General features: G+C 43.0%; 2 protein-coding genes and 1 pseudogene across 2 annotated transcripts; 1 reads left to right on the top strand and 2 right to left on the bottom strand.

The window, feature by feature from the left end:
• Positions 1 to 10,298: 10,298 nt before the first annotated feature.
• LOC109471225 lies at positions 10,299 to 11,868 on the bottom strand. The gene is made up of 3 exons (XM_019770508.1): positions 11,612 to 11,868; positions 10,949 to 11,068; positions 10,299 to 10,553 (listed from the first exon to the last, which is right to left on the bottom strand). Exons 1-3 carry the CDS (start codon positions 11,792 to 11,794, stop codon positions 10,299 to 10,301), a joined length of 558 nt encoding a protein of 185 aa, XP_019626067.1. The 5' UTR covers positions 11,795 to 11,868.
• Positions 11,869 to 12,459: 591 nt separating this feature from the next.
• Positions 12,460 to 15,504, bottom strand: LOC109471224. The gene is made up of 6 exons (XM_019770507.1): positions 15,235 to 15,504; positions 14,904 to 14,971; positions 13,994 to 14,679; positions 13,617 to 13,733; positions 13,245 to 13,337; positions 12,460 to 12,569 (listed from the first exon to the last, which is right to left on the bottom strand). Exons 3-6 carry the CDS (start codon positions 14,148 to 14,150, stop codon positions 12,460 to 12,462), a joined length of 477 nt encoding a protein of 158 aa, XP_019626066.1. The 5' UTR covers positions 14,151 to 14,679; positions 14,904 to 14,971; positions 15,235 to 15,504.
• Positions 15,505 to 20,525: 5,021 nt separating this feature from the next.
• The window catches only part of LOC109471223, a 3,432-nt pseudogene continuing 1,917 nt past the window's right edge, over positions 20,526 to 22,040 (top strand).

The raw sequence follows: 22,040 nt of genomic DNA, 5'->3' as shown, positions 1-22,040 counted from the left end.
AAAAAAAATAGAAAAAGTTCAAAATGTATGATTTTTGTATGCAATGTGGACACAGAGGTTCCCACATCAGTTTGCAAAACAATTGAGCTGGTAGCATGTTGATAATTCTAAAAATTAGCAAAAAACTGTTCTGGGGTCCGCGCGGACCCCAGGTGTACAGATTAATCAGTCCGGGAAGGTGTACTGTTGAGGGTTAATGGTTTTACGTATACATATATTGTCATTAATTGTCTACAGGAGTCAGAAAAGTGGAAGCTAAAGACCCAAGTCACAGGGGTCTTGGTACATGGGCAGGGCCAGGTGTTTGCCTGACAACCTTCACTGGCCTCATGACAGCAACCTGACATGCAACGTGTTGGGGCAACACTGATTTACGATGTTCGACATGGTCTGAGTTTCTACACTGTACTGTCCTGATCATCTCTATTTTATGTTATTTTTGTAGGCCTCCACAAACTTTTATGGCCATTCTGGGGAAACAGCGGGCGTCATTCCTGGCGCATCACGACACCACCTGAGGAAACACAGGAAGAGGACTTCCCCCAAAAGCAGATTGCATGGCACTCTGAGGCTATCACAGTCATCAAAGGAATGGGAAAGGTATGACATATTCATATGGTATGAAGCATCAGTCCAATAATAATCTGCTCGCTGTTGATTAAGTAACACATATAACCAATCACTAAGTACACATCCAGAATCAAAACGGAACGTTGGCAATGTCACTGACCATGAAGGCACCTGAAGAAACCACCCAAAAGACTAAATATCAGAATGACAATAGAAAATACAAGCTGATACAATTCCATGATACTAACACCCCACCCTGTGTCCCTATGCGACAAAAAAGATTCGTGTAAACAATTGGTTTCTATACATTCGTCTGCGGTTTCCACCAGAGATGGAACAACATCACCGAACGGTGCCATCCATCCCTGTGGTTATTCATCCAGACTCTCCTGGATGCAGCCCTCGTCAAGTTTGCTATAGCATCATTTTCAAAATCTCCTCTGATGACAAGTTCTGCCAAAGTGTAGCTCACAGAGCTTGGGGATCATTCATTGTAATAAAACGTGTTGTGTTTTTATTTTTTTCGGTTAATGCATTTGACTGCAGTTTGAACTAGAACCAACATGTTAAACCTTCAATTCTCCCCACCATGTTTAACTTGTCTCAACGAAAGGAGAATCACAACTGCAGTAATTTGAAATATTACTAGGCATATCCACAGAAAATAAACTATATCATGATTAAGCTATGCAAAGCTCAGCTCATACATTATCTTGTTTCAAAATTGGTAGGTTGAGTAGTGAACAATTTTTGACATGCATAAAATGCATCATTTTAAGATAAACTTGAATCCAAAGTAGGAAAGAATTAAGGTTACAACCATTGTGTATGTACAGAATACACAAAATATTAACTTATCAGGCTAGAGATGGAAATGGAGCCTCAAGAAGCGTTAAGGATATCATCACCCGGTACCTTCTGACACCTTCCAACAGCCACCTCATCGCTGGAAACGAGCCAACAGTGAGTTTTTGGTACGGACTTGACGGTCGCCCTCAAGCAAAGAACACCGCCATCGGTGCCGTCATGGCCTGCATCACACCTGTGCGGGACATTCAAGAAGCCAGGGAGCATCCCCGCACAGTGCGGGACGAGTATGGGACGAGTATTTTCTACGATATGCATGTCTTCATTCACGATATGCATTTATTTATTTATTCATATTGGCAAGCGTTGTTATCAATCATTTACAGAGATTTACATTTACCCTATAACTTGTCTTACACATTACAATACATTCCAGTTCAGTAAATTAGTTTTGAGGTTCTTGAAGGTTGTATTTGGGTGACTGACTCTCCTTTTGGCATCAGGAGACCAGAGCAGAATACATTGTGCAGATTTGCATAGTTTTTGTGGTACAATATTGTAATGGTATTGTATTCAATATTGTAATAGTCATTTTCTCTTCACGTTTTCTAGGGAAAGACTGCTACCAAGCAATGATCAGGAACAGGCAACGGAAAAAAAGACATCAGCCATTGGAGACATCACTGATGGTTCCATGTACACCAGCATTCCAGAACTCCAAGACAACCGAAACATACCTTTCCTCATGAACACAGATGGAATAAAAGTATTCCACTCATCCAACTATGGACTGTGGCCTGTATATCTGACCATCAATGAACTACCGTTTAGAATGCGCTAAGTGCATTTTTTTTCGTGACGTTTAATTTAGATGAAATACATTTTGATAGTTTTCCTGACACTGTACATGATACATGTACATGTATGTGCGTGCTGCCTAGGCATCCTGTGCTATTTCCAAAAAAATTGACTCCATCTTGACCTAATCAGTCCATTAAAAAGTTCTTCTGTTTACGAACAGCTAGCGACAAGGAGGCAGACCCAGCTAGCCCGCGAATCGATTCTCGGCCTTGCTTCCAACCAACCCAAGAGCCTCCTCTTGTAGGTAAGAAACGTTTCTTATAACACATGTTAACTATAATCTGCCGTCTCTACTGGTTCAACTGTTTTAAAGATCTACCGTATTTCTTCAGTGCTTCTCAGATGAAGACGGGCGATTTTCCTTTGAATATGTTGACAAACCTAGAACCCCATGAAGATGAGGGTTTCCACTGTCACTAGACCTCCTTATCCCTATAAGCGCTGACATAATTTACTGCAACAACTTTATGCTTACGTATATGACGTCAAGAACTGAGCATTATTCTAAACCTTTCTTACACAAAAAGCACCCTTGTTACAAATGCACTTGATCACAGACACCGATAGGAGACCCCAAGATTTAGAAATACCCTTAATTAGAGTAGACCAGGGCTCAAAACACATCTGTTCTATGATCTGCAATATCGTAAGTTGTCAGCAAAGAAAATGGGCCGTTGTGGGCCCATTCATGCTTCTTCTTCGAAGATGTCAACGGACAAGTTCTACGACTAAGAAGATGGAGGAGCTGATCAACCTGTGCAACACCGGACATCGCAAACACAGCGACAGAAAAGTGTGAAAGTTTTCCAGGAAACTGGAACAGAACATCGGGTTCGGGTGTAAGAAGTTGCTTCAGTGCAGAACATGCGGCTACAAGACCACGCCCGCAAAACTTTTCCAGCGCGCGGACACAAGACGGCCGGGTGCTCGCGGGCCGCTGCCCGTAAAACGGTGTGAGCGTGTCGGAGGCGTCGACTGCTAACAGACCTGTCAGTTCTTAGTCTAGGATAGCAAAAAGATGTTGCATCTCTTTTCGCTTTGTATCAACATCGAGGCTGATATTCTCTGTAGGGCGTATTCTGGGCGTAGAGACGACATTCTAGCTGCCATCACCAATCTCTACTCTGCTCTTGAGTTGACAAGGCCCTGTCATAGTGCATTGTTTGCGTTTTCCAACAACGTACATGTCCATGTACGGCGTTTAAAGATTTTTCTGTACCTGTACGGACCGACCATTCCCATGTTGAACGAGTCAAGATTAAAGGACCTGCAGCTTTGTTCAGTGAATGGCCGTACACCAGCACCAGTCTTGTCGACCACATGACTCAAATATCGTTCGACTTGATCGAACCAGAAGAGTGCACTTCTAGAATTGTGCGAGACCATGGAACTGGTCGGAGGCGTCGACTAACAAGATGGGGGAGCTGGTCAACCCGTGCAACGGCGGAAAAGTCTGCAGGAGAACGTGCAAGTTTTCCAGGAAACTAGAACAGAAGATCGGATTCAGGAACCCCAGATCCTGCACACCTACCGCATATTAACGGACACTTCAGTCAACCCGGAGATTGTTTACCATACTGATAGCGTAGTTAGAGTCCAAACACCTCATCTCACAACATTCTACATAATTGAACCACGATAAGAAGACAGGCCTTGTGAAATGGTATACATGTTGTAACTTTACCGTCGGGCGATACGAACGAACATTTTGAATATTCACATGGACAGACCGGACCGTTCGGACAACGCCTGACGGTACGGAGCGGACCCCACGTTAACAAACAAAAACGGCTGTACACCTTTGGATGTTTGTCTTCAAGGTCCGCCGTGGAAAGATGCCAGAGTACAAGTCAAAGTGGACAGGAAGTATCTGCACTGTGCAGAGGCGCTTCTCGGAGCATCTAAAGTAAAAAGTTACCAACGTACGCTCGTCAAGGTTTCACCGGAAAACACTCGGATGAGTCGGAAATCATCACCAGTATCTCAAGGACTTAGTTCCTAGGGGTTTTCACATACAGCCCCCACATCAGGTATTTCCTACACACATTCCGCCCCTCAAAAGCCAAAATATACAGCTACAACAACTTGAGCAGTGCTCCGCTTTTCATTGTCGATGGAAGTGTCGTTCTGATGTCGTCAGTAATATCAGTATTTGCAGCGGAAACAATGACGAGCCATCTGGATCCATGTTTTAGATTTGTAACGAGAAATGCCAGGGTCGTCGTCAAGAGGAGGACTTCTCCAAACCTACTCCTCCCATGTACTGAAGTGCATTTTTTTCAAATTTATGTCAACTTGTTACATTGGCTACTTGAAACGATAATCTTGATAAGATGCTCGATAATTATGGTAGGTGATTGTAAATAACTGTGAAATATGAAATAGACTGACCAATGGCTCTTACATACCGATTCTGGGCACACATGCTCTATGCCAGTGCTCAACATAACCTAGAATCGTCGATAGCATTTTATCACCAATAAATCACTACGGGGAAGTAGATCATTTAGTGGTTGGGGAAATCAGGGCAGGTTATCAGATAGTTAGGCAGATAGAGACAGTACGTCTAGGAACTAATTTAGGATACAAAGTGTTTTGGTTCCTCTCAGCAGCAGAGTTGAGAAACACTTGGCAAGAACTATTTAGGAGAGCAATACACTGCTCGGCCGTGGTGGAATACGGGTCGATTGTCGCTCCGATCCCGGCGAGGGTGAACTGGTAGGAGGACGGTAGGAACAGTTAGAAAGAAGGCCCATGTCGGACCAATTGGCCGGCGCCATTTTGTCTTTTTGATCCCTACGTTCCAAGAATCTGACTCGTTATGGTTAGATTGGATTTGTAACTACTCCGCTAGTTTCTTCTATCAATTTTACTGTCAGCGTGAACTGGTGCAGCTCGGCCCACATGTACACGGGTGCGTGTGGTATACATATCGCTATGAGCTCCAGGTGGTACGTGGCCGGCTTGAAGCGTATGGAGTGAGTGTTAGGACGATGCCAACGATAGGGTTCTCAATGGTACAGGTACCGGAGGAGTCACACGCCGTGCCCCTTGGGGCTACGATGGGGTACTCGCAGAGGACATGGTAGTCAGGGTCTGTTTATAAATTGTAAGTGTAGGAATGATTGTTGTTTTTATACATGTACTGCAAGTTACTGACCGGGAGAACGGTGCAGAAGTACCCAGGAAGGTTGCTGTTATTATAGTTCGGGTTATTCGTCGTTTGTGTAAGGACTGTTGTTGTCGAGACGCTGTGAGACGCGTCGAAGGGGGTGAATTTTAGTTTTATTTTATTTAGCGGGTATTGATAGACAAGATAGTTAGTAAGTGGTTAGAATAGGCCTAATTGCCGATCTCAGCTACTGCAGGCACAGTGAGGGTAGCCGTAAAGATGTCCAAGGAATCAGATAGTGTTAGGCCCAAGGTAGCTGCGGTAGGAAGGGATATTTTGATCCCCGTGCCTGGCTCGCTAGAATCTAAGTTACTGGGGCCCCCTGTACTTCTACCACCCTCCAATGGAGGTGGGACAATAGACAGTCCGAGTGAGCGGTTGAAGGCCCAGAAACATTACACAGAATAGTGTATTCATCACAAATGATGGGGATGACTTAAAAGACCCACATAGCTCAGTTGCAAATAAAAGCCCTCTCTTTAGAAGAAAACCATATTGAGACCTACAATGCAAACTGCTAATATATCTTTTTTATCAATCATAATCTAATACTATTGTAGTGTATGTCTTTTTTGCTCATGCATATGGATCTCCTAATAAGGATACACTTGCTGTCATCGGACAGAGAGAGCTAGGGAAGCGGCCTTGGGGCCATGCAGTACCGTCTTCAAGAAACTCTTCAGACAAGGGTATCAGTGAGTCTGAGCCAACAATATTCACTAGTGCGCTAACTCTCAAACGACCCTCACTTGCATTGTTTCAAAATTGAGACAACAACAGCAAAAAACAATAGAAAATGGCTGCAAAATCCAACCATCTAAGCTGAACCTGCCCCCACTGAGCCAGTGGCACAGTCCCCGAAGTCTGGGTTTCCAAGAGGCAGGACAGCTGAATGAAATACACCTAAAAATAACAACCATAATTTGAGTTGGCTGAATGATCTGCCACAAGCTAATCACTTCAGTAATGATTATTAACAATTTGCTGTGTCACCAATGTTTACAAACGACCAGTTTAAAGTTTGAATTTTTATAATGGTCTTTTCTGTCTCCTGTGCACAGCTGCTGGTGTTCTATACAGGATGGTCCCCGTCTCACAGCGGATCCACGGTGTTTGATGTTCATCTCAGGGGTAGCTGTATAGGAAACACGAATATAAGAATTAGTACCGAAATCCTTAGACCAGACAACACGTTAGAATTTTTTTCTCTTTTTTTCATATTTATTCATCAATAAACATACAATATACAATGTAGTGAACCATCCCATTACCTAATATGTAATAATAATAATCATAATGATGAAATAATAACAATAATAATTCAATTCATATCTGATGGTAGAAGTAGTTTTTTGTATCCAAGAAAAGTCTACCGGAGGCAGTTGCTATCTCGGTGTAGCTTAACCATGCATTTTTTCGGTTCCTAACATTTTTCAAATGTACGGATACTTCCATACACAAACAACACCAATAAAATGAATGTACTGTAACACAAATCGTCATCCAACACGTAAACAAGATAATCCATCACAGATGTCAGCGACCGCGGCCAGGTTATGCCATTTTTGTCCATTAGAGTTAAAATTGGCCTTCTTGTAATCAACAGTGTTACGTTTTCTACAATAAAAAAAACTAGATATTTTTTCTCGTGACCAAAGGTTTGGGGCAAACTGATTATTGGTGACGAGACACATTCCACAAACTGCCGTACACACACTGTGTACCCTAGAAAGCCATAGTACAGCGAGTCGCGGCTGGTTTCTTCTCGGCCCGCCTAGCACCTTTGCCCGCGAAACACGATCCAGCCGGACAGCTAAACTACTCTGGCCGGTAGGATCGTGTTTCGCGGGTAAAGGTGCTTGGCGGCCCGAGAAGAAACCAGCCGCGACCCGCTGTACTATGGCTTTCCAGGGTACACACTGTGCGGCTCAAATAAACCAGCAGAATCAATCGACTTTGCTTGGCAACAACTTGTCCACGTCTACGTACGAGTAACCGTAACATCCTTAGAATTTATTCTACGTAAGTTGTCGATCACAGAAATGACAATTCAGAACACAAAAGACCTGAAATTGCAGCACCTACCTCACACCACCGCCCTTCCTCTCCAACTGAACCTGGGTGCGGTCGTGCGACAAGGATTTTTCTGCGTATATCCATCCGCCACGGGACTGTTCAGCTTAAAACGAACGTAACCGTATCAATGAACCAAACTACGGCAAACACCATAATAATTTTATAAACTACACAGATTTAGCACAATCTGGAAATAATGCCAATAGTTTAAAAACGAACACTTTTAACTCGGTGTTTTGTCATTGTACGCACTACTTTCTGTCGGCACTTGTGTACATCCTGTCTGAGGACGATATGCGGTGGCGTGGCCCAGCGAGGCTCACTTTAAGGTTCTAACAAAGATCTCAATGCATATTAACCAGTTTGCTTAAAGCCTCGGGTTCCTTGCCCTGGGTAAGCCATAAATTAATAAATCAATAAAATACTTCACACTGTGTCCTGGAACGACTTCTAGGGGCTAAATAGACTCCTAACATCATAAATGGATTTGAACACCGTGGGGAGTCCTGTGCCCGGAAACAAAAGCACGTGGTAGAAATCTGCTTGTCAGAAAAAAACCCTGCCGGTTTTCTGTTTTGCTTTGTTTTAGGCAGGGAACGTGTGCTTGAGTTTGAGTCGCCTGGCAGCTGTCGGCAGTCTGGTGCGGTCACCGATACCCCGCGCGTCCGTCAATGAACAAATAGGAGGGAGATTCGGATTTGATCAAGCAGCGATTTGCGCTCGCGCAACGTGAAGTATATTGTAAATACACCATTTTCAGTGACGCTTACTTGCGCCATTGCCCCAGAATTTTTGAACATCAAACTATCTGGGGAAAATGTTACCAGCTCGCCTTGTGCCGACGCTACGTACGTACTGCGTACAGGCACTCCGCCGAACGCCATTTGACCTTTGGTGACGTAGCAAAGAAAACACAAACAAACCCTTGCACATGTCACGGGCGCCATGTTGGATTTTCTCCGGGTTTCGAAAATTTGGTCCACAATGCTGCTCATCGATGGCAGAAGCACGGCAAGAACCTTCCTTTGTGTGTTAGAAATTACTCCTGGTTCATTTGTGGGCATTCTGACGAGATATTTTGCCGCGCCAGAGCAATTCGTACTTCGTCCGGTCCCGATCCAAGTGTTCGGTGTTTTTCTACTAGTGTTATATAATTTTGTAGTAGGAGACACGACGCCATGGCGATCAAATAATTTACTTCTAGCTTCTTTGGAAGTTATTTGACGTGTCGATTCCCCAGTTCGTGGTTCAGCAAGGAGATCTTGTGGAGTAACAATCGCAGGTAGGTCCAAACTGATATGTTTTGAAAAAAAAATGAGTCCGGAAGGAAAATTTGATGAGGGAGGGTACTGTAGCCTTGCAGTTTGGGTATGCTAGTTTTCGATGCTATACGAAAACCGTTTGGCAAATTATATTATGTTGTAAATATAGTATATTGTTCGGCCGTTTTAGGAACATAGTTGAACAGTACTAGTATATTGTACGATGTCTGTAAGTTATTTTTGCGTATACTTTTTGTGTACAACACTACATAAAGTGTTACTTTTGTATGTTGGACGTTACAACATACCGCCATTCCGCCACACATCAAGAGCAAGAAGATTATGTGTTCTTTCTTTGTGGTCTGCCCATGTCAGCATTCGGTAACAACAATAAAAAAAAGTTGGTGAAAATGTAACGTTAAAATCACATCAGCAGAGGTGAGAAGTTGTCATGTATATATTTTGACTAATTTTGACAGTCATTACCATTTTCTAGAAAAACAAAACAGAACAAAAAACAAGAAGCACCACAATAAGTTCCTTTGTCATGTGTTTGCTGGTGCTGTGTAGTTTTCCATTTCCCCATTTTAAAAATTACTTTAGTTCTAGAGTTGAAAGAAAAAATCATAACCAATTGAAGATAAGAATAAGTACATATGACATTGACAGGACCAGGCTGACAGAAGCAGTGGGGTCACCTATGAGCCTACAATATGAAGTTCAACTTCAAGGTAGGGAAACTCTCCACAGCTATTACTGTTGGTTTAGACACATTAGAAAGTAATAGTAATACAGTAGTACTAGTACACTGTAACTGTTTTCTTGTACAACCATCCATTGCTTGGCATACATGAGGTCAGACTATTTACATTTGTACATCTCCACAAAAAATACTATGTGTCTCCAGTAGCAAACAAGAACCTCTGGTCGCATAAGAATGATGGGAAGTTCATATGATGTGCACAGTACATGGTTAGACAATATCGTGTAATGAACAGTAACAATATATACAGTTTGAAAGTTCAAAGTACAGTAACAGCATGGTGGAAACCTGGACTTCACCAGTAACAATATACACAGTTTGAAAGTTCAAAGTACAGTAATAGCATGGTAGAAACCTGGACTTCACCAAGTAACAATATATACAGTTTGAAAGTTCAAAGTACAGTAATAGCATGGTAGAAACCTGGACTTCACCAAGTAACAATATATACAGTTTGAAAGTTCAAAGTACAGTAATAGCATGGTAGAAACCTGGACTTCACCAAGTAACAATATATACAGTTTGAAAGTTCAAAGTACAGTAGTAATAGCATGGTAGAAACCTGGACTTCACCAGTAACAATATATACAGTTTGAAAGTTCAAAGTACAGTAATAGCATGGTAGAAACCTGGACTTCACCAGTAACAATATATACAGTTTGAAAGTTCAAAGTACAGTAATAGCATGGTAGAAACCTGGACTTCACTAAGGTTTGTGTACAGTTACTCTTTTCTTGTAACCAAAAAGGTCCAGGGTTGGACAAGTTTAGAAATACTCATGTCATGTCTAGTCCTCATCCGAGGAACAGTCGGTGCCTGAGTCACTGTCACGGATGTTCTCGTCATCTTCCTGTGCAGGATGCCGACGGGGGGGCTCGGGCAGACCATTCCTGGAGCGCACTGTGTCCAGGAAGCACTTCTGGATCTCCTGCACGAACCGGTACGTCTTGGCCTTTAGGTTCTTGCTGCCTGCCCTCTGCCGAGGATTGGCCACAGTTTGTCTGCTGTAGACAGAGGTCGCTTCCCGATCCACATTCTCATTCTGTGAATAAATCAACAAGACATATTATTAGTCACAGCATTTCTATTACTGCATGATAATGTAATACCATGACTCCTAGGTTCAAGTTGAGTTTTGCACATGATTTATGATTATAGATGAAGCTTTAAACTACTCCTGCAGTTAGATCATAAATTGTGCAAAGGTTGGGTGTAACATTATTGTAAGGTTATTCGGTGTAATGTAGCCAGTTGCCACTGCGCCGCGTGCCTGGGAAGCTGGTGCGTTATGTCAAAGGGTAGCTATTATCTGCTACATGTATACTGATACAGATAAATGTTTGAATTACTTTTAAATACAGTAGATGTGAATGAGTTATGAATAGCTTTGACGGTATATAATGGAGTTTGATGTGTTATTAATCATTAATGACGTACCCAGTCCAATATGGCCAGGCCCATCCTGGTTGTGTAGTTCATGGTACCAAACACAATACGCTTGTCTACATATTGCAGACAAGCGTTGTTAAAGCTCTCCACATACAGTGTGTCCTTGCACTGCAAAAACAGAAAAAAGACATATAGACTTGATTGTATGCATGGATGACATACCCATGTAGATTGTCATCAACCCCCCCCCCCCCGAATCTACCAGAACTACAGAAGGGAAGCTCTTTTTGGAATTAACATTTGGCAGTGCCCCATGTTGGATATTGCCTGGCCAATTTGGAGAATACAAGAACCAAGTCTGTTGATACTAAAATGAAATACTAAAATGAAAATATGTAGGTACCAGGTATGTATTTCTTTTCCTGAATTCTTCTCTTACTTGTAGCTTTTTGCTGTCTTCAGTGTAAGTAGGTACCAGGTATGTGTTTCTTTTGCATTCATACAGAGCCTTAGCCTGATTACCGAATCTATTATAGCTCCTGAGTCCTACAGCCTCTCCGCAAATAGGTCTGGACCTGCTTGCGGAGAGACTGTAGGACTCGCGAGCTATAATAGGTTTGGTAATCAGGCTAAGAGAGCCTGTCACCCAGTATTGATTCTGCATTTCTTACTTTCTACTGGATTGACTAAACTGTAATTCTGTTCTCATACCAGTACGTAATCCTCGGCATGTCTGTAGATGTCTTGCTGCGTTATGAATTTCCTCAGCATCTCCACAGCCACACTGTCGGTGATGATGACCCTGCTAGGCCGGTAGCGAGGGTCAGACCGACAGCGCGACTCTTGGTGGCATTTGTCATGTCGATTCTGGAAAGACAGCAATGGCAATGACATGATAACTACCTTGACCTGTATCAACACAAATTGTGCAATTGGAGACTAGCAAAATTCTGAAGCTAGCATTTTGTGCTCATGCACACCGGTAAGGCCACACTGACTTAATTTTATGGATGACGTCCGCGCGCGCATTGATTTTCGCTTGTTTAAAAAAAAAACATCACGTCCACCGAGGCTCTGGCCTGGCTCTAGGCCTGAGTAGTCCATAGTAGTTAGGGGCAATAGGGAGCCAGGCACCCAGGCCACGACTCAAGAACTCAGTATATAGGTACAGTGCCTATTCATAAATTCCGCAAAAAACAGCATGTGCTGTCTTGTCGTATACGTTGCTATGTACTGCCGCGAATTCACAATACCAGCCTTGTATTCCCATGGCTTAGTAGCATTTTTATTTCTAGCCGGAATTTTTTTTTATTCTCCCGCGCGCACTAGTTTGGGGGTCTTCAGAGGACGTCATCCATAAAATTAAGTCGGTGTGGCCTAAGACCTGTTGTTGGGAAACACACCATAACATTCCACCATACATAGCAATAAATGTCTCCAGTCCTGACATTGGAACTTATGTTACTTGAATGACCCCCTCTAACCAGTAGTGGAGAAACAATTATTAGTAATGGCATGCAACATATACATACATCATGTATATTTTGTACAGTTTGGCCCTACAGTACCTGGTAGTGTTCCACCACGTTCAGGAGAGAATCCCTCAGTACCTGGATACTTCCAGCACACCGCTTCATACTCCAATAGAAATGTGTTTTGAGTGGTGCTCCTAAAAGAACAAATGCAAGGCCTAAATCCATGACATTCAAACTGTAATGGGCACCAACACCTCCCCTGATCCGTAGATTTTGAAGCATGGAACAAAAACATCATTCTGAACTATGAGTATGAATATTTCTAATTCATCTGCAAAAGTTTGCTATTTCAAGCCAATTGCCAATACTTTGTAAAGTGTAAGGTTTCATAAATAAGATACATTACTGGACTCAAAATGGTTGAGTAGCACAGTATGTGTATTACATTAGGCCATGTTGATTTGATTATATGGATGACATCCTCCGGGAGCCCCAAAACTGATGCGCGCGTGCGAATAAAAAAAAAGTTTTGCAAAAAAAAAAGTTCTTTTCATTATGAAATCTACGTGGTCATGAGGGTTGAGCAAATGGCACAGAATATGGTTTGGCGAATAATCTAGTCTTCAAGTTTATTTCTTTACAATTTCGTCTTTGTTCGTTTGATTTTGGCATTCTACGACATTGGTATAGTTTTTATTAATTTTTTTTGTAACTTATGGTATATTTTGCTCATTTTGCAATTGTTTTGTACGATTTACAGTATGGTTGAAATCTTTTTTTTTTGAAACGGTCAAAAATTTATGCGCGCGCGGATGTCATCCATATAATCAAATCAACATGACCTTAGCGTTCTCAAACAGGATGGTTACCTTTATCCTGTAGCTGCCCGTGCCAGGTGACCCCGTGGTTCTTCTTTGGGCCACTTGCCAACTTCTTGAACTTCCTGGCAAGTGCCTTTGTAGCTGTATAATCAAGATTGGAGTTAAATATGTATATGTTTGCTATTTTACAGATTAGACGGATGGTGGGATACGTTGTAAATGTACAAGAACAGTTTTCGATGCCTAAGGGTGGACATTGAAAGAAGGTACACATTTATGTACATATATCTCTCACAGGGCTGTATCTGCAGTTCAGAAGTTATTTGTATCTTACTATCGTGCAGAAATACATGTAAAGTGTTGTTCACCATCTAATAGATTCTATGAACATCAAGTCATACGTAATGTAGACTGTCATACCATGCCAGGTGTCGTTTGAGTTTGTAGTCTTGCTGCCATCTCCATAGGCAGGCCTGGCCTTGACAAACTTGTTTATGCTACTGTTGCGATCGTGCGCATGGTCAATCACTTTCAGTCCTGTAACAGTTCAGTTATTAGCATTCAACATTCAAGAAAATTGATGTACAGTTTATTGTCACATGCCTAACATATCACTAGTACAATGTATCATGTTCAATCATAAAAGACTTTTTACAGTAACAAGATGTATTTGCTTCAGATAAACCTGGACTGATGGTAAAGGGTGTTTGCACTTTTTTCTTCTGATTTGAAACAGCTTTACAACATCATCTGTTCTTTCTTTCCCCCAAGGTGGAGATAATACACAGTATACATACCCATCTCATCAAACGTGTTGTACAACTTCACAGTCCCCCTCATCTCATGCTTCTGGCTGGACCTTTCTTCTTCTTTGGTAACCGGGGCGTACGCCAGAACACGATGGTTGCTGTGAGGCAAGGCAGTGAATTGAAGTACAGGTGTGCAGATACACATAAACTTTATGTTCTTGCTACAACCAGAGTAATAAGTGATGTAATTCTAGGGCTAAAATCTGTATTATATCAATTTCATTTCATGAAAAAACGTGATGAGGAAAAACTAATATTTTCAGATTGTATAAAATCCAGCAAGCCATACTGAGGTTGTTTGCAACAGAGTTAGCAACTTGTTCATTATACATTTACATCCAGTAGCTCATATTGTTGAATGTAGTGTAATGCCTTTGACCTTGAACTGGGTTTAGTGACCAAAGGACATAGTGTTAAGTTCTGGAATCCATTGCATAAAAGTATCAATTTGACTCATTAATACAGTAACTGGAGTTTGTTGTACATGTACATGTATATAAGGTGGAGATGTTTTATGCACCATATTTTGCCTATGTGTATGAATAAATCTTGTAGAAGCAAATTACATACGTTTGTCCCAGGGCCAGGATGTCAGACCTGTAACTGTTCTTTCTGTGGGCGTGTCGGGCGTCAGTTGTGATGCATATTCCGTCGCCACCATCTTCTTCAATCTCCTGTTGACAAGGAATAGAATCATGACTGATTGATCTTACATGGAATCATCTTGTGTTATATTTGATTATCTTTACTTTAATATTCAGCTCTGTATTTCAAGTAATACTTCATCCAATGATTCAGAAGCTTTAATTATCAGTACCTAATTGTCATTATTGACCATGTAAGTAACACTGTAACAGCAATTTACGATGTAAGTGATATTAGGAGAAACACAACTTACTTCGTCCCTTGCTATGCCCATCGCCATCTCAGACTTGTGTTGCACTATCTCAGCATACTGTACCAGACCTGTAGATTATTCATTTATTACATTAGTGAATATTTAGACATAAATATATTCACATTAATAGAGCTGTACAATGTATTTCACACTATCTCTTTTGTATCAAATAAGTACTAGTACTATATTTGAATTCATTTGCTTACAAGGCATGGTTTGTTATGGACCCAGGACAGAAAGATCATTTATTTGACTGGCTAATTTATGCACAGTACTTTTAATGTTGTGAAATCATTTGTAGTCTATGTACTGGTTAGGGGTTGTTACTTACATCTCCGCAGGGTGTCGGGAGTCTGCTCCCCAATACCTGCAAAAGTGCAGATTCTCCAGTACTGGTTTGGGAGAATTCCGCTCCCAAAGTACCCACATGCCATTCTGCAAGTTAGAGACAAAGGATCTGTATTGAATGTATATTTTGCTTATGTGTTGCTTCTCGAGCATACAAAAGGTAACTGAATGACACAGTATGCAAGTATGTAATGAGCTGAGTTACCCTCACACAGACACTCACTCACTCACTCACTAACACACACAGACAGACACACACACACATACACACACACATGCAATACACATACACACACACACACATACATACAATACACATACATACACAAACACACACACACACTTAGAAACACACATACATACATATATATACACACACACATACATACAATACACATACAAAAACACACAGTCACACATAGAAACACACACTGACAGACACACACACATACATACAGAGAAACACACACACACACACATACATACATACACAAACACACAAATTATCTAATCTCATACATACCTGTCCCCAAATTTTCAGACACTGAGAAACACACGTATTACATCACCAACAGAAGCCATACTCACGGAGCAATCACTCACCTTAGGTTGACGAGAAATTTTCCCCCGATGTATGGAGAGGATGCCCACTGGTAAGAACACCCTTTAGGGCAGCGGATCTTGCAGATCCCTGCGTGCCCTCGCATGATCACTTGGCGCAGCGTTATTTTTGCGTCGCACTTTGTGTTGTGGGCATGGAGCGTGGCCAGCAGGTGGTGCATCTTATCTTTTGCTACCACGAACAGCTGCTGGTTCTGGCTGTCAGGCGGACACTCCTGGAAGTTGCAGGGTGCGTCGACAACAGACGGCGTCGATGATGGACCGTTTTGGGACAGATAACTGTCCAGCAAAACGGTCATCATGTCCGCCGTCGTTATCTCCGCACCCCCCATGCGCGCCTTGGCGCGCTCGACTTTCTCCAGCATCATTTTCTTCTCCACCTCTCCGTTTGGCCCCGGAAAGAGACACTCGAACGTCTTTCGGATGTTCCTTGTCGTCTCTTTTACCACTCCATTTGAGGCGTGGTAACGCCGTCTCTTAGCTTGTCCCTGGACACCGTTGACAGGGGCAAGAGGTGTACGGGATGGCGGGGCAGCCATCCTCCAGAAACCGGAAAAGAATCTGAATTTTGGCGCACTTTGTGTATGACAAGCATGACTGGATGATGGGAGTTTTATTTTTCTGATGAAATGGAAATAATGTTTGTTGTGATGTATTATTTGTTATGTATAATTGAAACTTATACACCCTTATTGAAGTGAGACCTGTATTGCCTTTATTTTTCTGAAAATACCGTGGAAATTCTAACATATCTGACCTCCATACCTCAACACTATTGGTCGTGTGATGATTCTGGTGACAAGTGTAGCACCAAAGTTGTGAAAGCACAACCTTTGCGGAAGAGCCCTCATTGACTTCCTGTTCCCGCCAATTTTCTGGTTTGCGAAGATGGCGGAAAGACGACATCTGACGCTGTGCCTGACACCAGACAGAGAGGCCGACATTCTGGGATTTATACAGTGGAATGAGTTCGGCGAAGAAGAAGTCTCCATCGTGCAGAGTGTGCCACACACTCCTCACGACGTCAACCCAGCGGCCGCGCAACATGAAGACCAACATGCACCGGCAGATGTGCCCGACGTGCCCGTGCCCGCGCCCGACGATGACGCGCCCGACGATCAGGCCCCGGGCGCAGACGAGCAGCCAGCGCCGGCTGTCCTCATTCCTCAGGCGGAGGGAGTTGAGGAGTGCAGGCACTGCTTTTGCAGGCCTTGCGTGACCACTCCCGAACCCTTGTGGTTAGGGGAACAGCCGGCCTGTGAAGCCAACGCACCCCTCCGCAAGACGAAGTACCGGCAGTTCTGGGCCACCATGGAGAACATGGACCCCAGCCCATGGCGGGACCACCGGTATCTTCAGAAAAAGAACCAGAGGATGCAGGTCGACGGGATGCTGGACCCAACCCATAGGCGACATGTGGTCTTGGCAAGGGAGGTAATGCCAAAATGCGTGCTGAAGCTGGTGCGGCGAAGGTTCCCAAACCCAAGAGGGAAACCCTACATGGGACACCAGTGGTGGTAGGACGGCGAGTACACACCCCGGCCCTTTTCAGGGCCATCATACCCCGGCCCTTTTCAGGGCCATCATACCCCGGCCCTTTTCAGGGCCATCATACCCCGGCCCTTTTCAGGGCCATCACATAACTCAAAAGAGCTGTAACGTACCACATATCCATATGATATATGTAATTGATTTGATGTGATTTATTCACAGTTCATTGTATAATGTCTCCAAAGTAGATGGTGCTTTTGCATTATCACTGACCTAAATTATTTGAATGGTAGCCAAAACGCGTATCGTCACTCGGATAGATCTCCAAGCACGACTCCGTTTATTTGAGAATCGAGATAAGGTAAGTGATTTAGTGTTTCACTTTACTCCTCAAAGCAGTTTGTAAACAGAGAGGTTGAAAACGAATAACTAAAAATTTATTGGCCCCGATGATAGCCCAAGGTCTGTTGTCAGACAGGACTTGAAAAAAGTGAAAGTGAAAACGTTGTACACCCCAACGGGAAATAGCAACTATAAGCATGACTCCGTTTATTTGAGAATCGAGATAAGGTAAGTGATTTCTTAGATACAAAGCGTCGATTTAGTTTTTCACTTTGCTCCTCCACGAACCTCGTGAACAGAGGGGTTGAAAACAAAGAACGTGTGATATAGGTCAGGGGTCACGACCTTTCAACTGTAAACAGGAAGTCATTTGCATTTTGCCGTTAGAATCGGACGTTTGAATATTTGAACTTTGGGGATATTTTGGGCAATTTTGAGATAGTTTTGAGATATACACAAGTACGAAGGTAGTCATTTCTACAAGAATCACACCTCCCAAGCACACGCTTGTGGCAGAATTACAGGTTAGGTTGAGTATCGTAACGTCAGTCATTCATTCAGCACACACCATTTCGCCACAACATTACAGAAGTTTCTCAGGTTTCTTCGCGTAAAGTAACAAGCATATAGTTTCACCATATATATCTGTAAGAAATATGAAATGTATGATGGAGCGAAAGGGGGGATCGTTGCATTTATTGATACGATCGGCCTGTTGGGTCTTGCGCCGGGCGAAGTGTCGCTCTCGTGCTATTTGTACGGCTAAGGTTGCCGATATCGGTCTCAAATTTGCCCAATATATTGTACCAAAATATACGTCAAACTCTATAAGAGTTGGAATATCTCACATCTATCCCTACACATAGCCTTATTGTATGTTGTAGGTATTCAATGATAATCTAAGGCTCTGTATTTGCGTGATATTCCGGCACCTGGTTACCGGCGTGCCCCAGACAATTCCTCGGCGATCGTGACAAGACCGACCGTACACGGAACGTGTCGCGAGCCGGTATGAACGGGTATGAGCAGCTACTGCCCATATTTTACGTCTTGTGGCATTTCTAGACACTATTATATCTACCTACAATCATACACCAAGGTCTGCGAAGTCGTCCAGCACAAAAAAACGCGATGTGTAAGGATCTAACGTTCAGAGCGTTGCTGCCGATCCGTCCAGCACGGATACCAAATGCAAACTGAAGACCGATAGTTTATGTTATCGAATTTATACCGGCAGGGTCGGGTCATTATATAGTATTACTGTCCTCTTTAACAACAGCATGTAGAAGAATCCTTTAATCCATTATGTATTTGATTTTACCTGAGAGAAATCTGAGAGGAGTGGAAAAGGAGAAACAACATTATTTTGGAGAAAAGAGTTTTCAGTCATCGTCTAGATCTGCTTTCACGCGAATCCGCTTCTCAACTTGATGATAATTTTAACGTTACTGTGTAATTTTGTTCAACGTTGTAACAGTTTCTTAACAACGCATATACCTAACATTAATCGATTTTGTCTTCAAATCCCTACATACAATCTGGGGAACACTTAGAGCTATAGTCTCGATGCACGGTGTGCGAACCACCCTTCATCTCTGCATTTGGATCAAATTATTGGAAACCCTTTATTTATCTGTTTTTAAATTAGATAAAGGGTTTCTAATAATTTTCCTAAAAGGGAAAGACGGCGTGAACTGGCCAATTACGAAATTGGACCCTTTTGAGCCTTAACACTACGAGACCCCTGACTCTCTTCGTTCGTCACCCTCGTTTATCTGTCGGTACACAGTATTTAGCTTGTAAGGTCAAAAGATGTTTCAATTATTATCAGACCTCTACACTATTTGTAATATTAGTTTATGAATTTCCTGGGATGAATTGTCTAGAGAGTGGTTTTCCTATCTGTGGCTGAAATCAATGTAGTACTATTTCTCATATACCTTTCCCTGTATGACCTAGGCCAATCCTGCCCAAGGAAGGGCATTTGCCCGGTACGTGGTAGAGAGGACTCAGTTGAACCAGCCTGCAGACTATGCCACGCCACTTCAGCCTGCTGAACCATCCGATCCTCTGGACGACTTTGGCTTGGCAGATATGTCTATCGAGTCGAAGTGACCCAGGTAGAAGGCAAGTCTGCAAATCAAATAAAACCAAACATGTTTTAATTTCAACACACAGGTGGCAGATGCTGACAGCACTGAGGTTGAGTATGGGTTCGGAGAATCCTGCGACGATTGTGGTTTTCGAATATTCGTCAGTCCGGAAGATCTAGACAAGACCCACAGAAACATTCGAGAGACTCTAGATCGTCAGTGTATGACTTGTGGCGACCGAAATGCACTGTTTTTGTGACAAACCTCTTGGAAACTCAAATTTACATGTTATAGAAACCTCCTTGGCTTTTGTGATCAAATACTATGTAGATCTCGTCATAGTGAAACTTTCATCAAACACTGATTCCTGTTTACAAGATAACCCCACAACAACAACCACCCACGGCGCTAGGGCCAGTCGGTAACTCCCGACGAGGGGTCTGTCACTACCAGGCACAGTGTCCACTCTAGGACCCGCTGGGACAGAAACAGATGGGAGAGTAGCTCCCCAGGAGCATGTAGATAAAAATGTAAATGAAGCAGTATTGGCCAAAGAGAAAATACAGGCCCTTGAAATGGAACTTTCTTCAATGAAGGAAAGAACATCTGAGTTAGCGGCTCAGCTTGCTCAGCAGTCAAAAACCATAGATGGTTTAAAAGAAGAGAATACTGATTTGTTAAATAAGGTACTGGCCGTGAAGGTCCACGCATCATCATAATTTATAAGTAATACCCAATGCGACCGTCATTTCATTCCATTGCCACCCAGTCTACTGCGAGGTCATCTAATTCCACTGCCGCAATGGAGAGAAAGGAATACCAGTGTAAGAAGTGCAGGGTTCACCGTGTGGACGCGCCCCTCAAAGGCCACAAGGGCATCTGTCCCTGGCAGCACTGTGCATGTAAGGATTGTGAGCAAGTCAGCAGTTACCGGAGACAGCACGTAATGGACGGAAGAGAGAGGACAGCCCCAAAAGAGATGACGGCCTGCGACGTCATCGCCATTGCCAACATGACGAGAAAGGACAGCGGCACGACTTCGAGTGCAGCTAAGAGTGCCCAGAAGCAGCAGGCGAGGGGATTCATCACTACCCCCTCGGCCAATCACTACAACATCAGCAGGGGAAGTCGGCACCAGTCAATGAGAAGTAAAAGCAAAAGACATTCAATGTCCTTTATACCACGAGCTTTGAGACTCTACTGCAGTAACGACACTCAGTAGTAACGACTCTGTGCCTCTAATATTTAACACATGAACTGCTTAGGATACGATTGTACAGAATCTTCTCACGATTTTATGAACTGCCTACTGTTGTACTGAGACTTCCACCACATATAACTACATATTGTTTAATACTGCTTTTAATGAGATTTTAAATTCGTTGCAATATTGATTTTAGAATTGTACTCGTTTTAAAAATTTAGTCAAAGTCTATAATTCCATTGACTGTAAATGAGCATGCAATTCAGCTGTCAGGCTGCAATATGCTTTTCTGAAATAAACCAATTATGAAAAAATTATGAAATTATGAGGGGTGTAAAGACAACCAAAATGTACGAGGCACTGAACAGGTCTATGCAGGAGGTCGCTTCGAAAACGCCTACAGTACACCCAGCACCCCACATGCGCAGGGCAATCAGGGACTTTTCCTCCGCACAGGCAACATCCAAAAGCGCGGGGAGGTCGAGAAAAGACTACACACACACGTCTACAGAGATGTACAAGGGATATTCTTCCAGCCGGCCAGACTACGACTACCGCTCAGTACATATCGCGACGGCGCCAGTCCCATGGCCAGTACATCTCGCGACGACGGCGCATGCCCAAGTACATCTAGTATGCCTGACTTTGCCCTACAAGACGACGTCATGACGCTGACAGAACTGTTCCCGGGTGCACAGGAGAACCTTGGTCTCAGTGCTCTCATGGACATCAGAGCGGGTGCATCAAACATGGAGAGTGCAGTGGAAAACTTGATCAAGATCCTGAAGCCGACCACGCCATCGTCATCATCATCCGCTATCACCACGCAATCGCCGAAGCATAGATGCCCGCCCAAAACATTAACGATTTTCAATGCAAGTTATATGGACATTAAAAAGCAAGCTTTCATGTGTAAAATACCAACTATCTCTAACCCTATCACTGTAGTATGTTCCAAATATCATCAAGAATACTCAAACATCTATGCAATTCCTTTGTCGCACACAGGGCACATGCTACGATCCATATTCGCCATGT

The sequence above is a fragment of the Branchiostoma belcheri genome, unplaced genomic scaffold (genome assembly GCF_001625305.1).
Source record: "Branchiostoma belcheri isolate BF01 breed outbred unplaced genomic scaffold, Haploidv18h27 scaffold240, whole genome shotgun sequence".
Taxonomy (NCBI): Eukaryota; Metazoa; Chordata; class Leptocardii; order Amphioxiformes; family Branchiostomatidae; genus Branchiostoma; species Branchiostoma belcheri.
Note: the sequence above shows the minus strand (reverse complement) of the source record. Positions and strands in the feature narration are given on the sequence as shown.

Bases quoted from the DNA above. Each gene is read 5' to 3' on its own strand.
- LOC109471225 (XM_019770508.1), bottom strand. From the start codon at position 11,794: ATGTCATTGCCATTGCTGTCTTTCCAGAATCGACATGACAAATGCCAC. The intron at 11,069-11,611 runs GTATGAGAACAG...CTGTTTTTGCAG, and splicing joins ATGCCGAGGATTACGTACTG to TGCAAGGACACACTGTATGT. The intron at 10,554-10,948 runs GTACGTCATTAA...ATTTATTCACAG, and splicing joins GCCTGGCCATATTGGACTGG to AATGAGAATGTGGATCGGGA.
- LOC109471224 (XM_019770507.1), bottom strand. From the start codon at position 14,150: ATGTGTATCTGCACACCTGTACTTCAATTCACTGCCTTGCCTCACAGC. The intron at 13,734-13,993 runs GTATGTATACTG...GAACTGTTACAG, and splicing joins CAACACGTTTGATGAGATGG to GACTGAAAGTGATTGACCAT. The intron at 13,338-13,616 runs GTATGACAGTCT...TTGATTATACAG, and splicing joins CTCAAACGACACCTGGCATG to CTACAAAGGCACTTGCCAGG.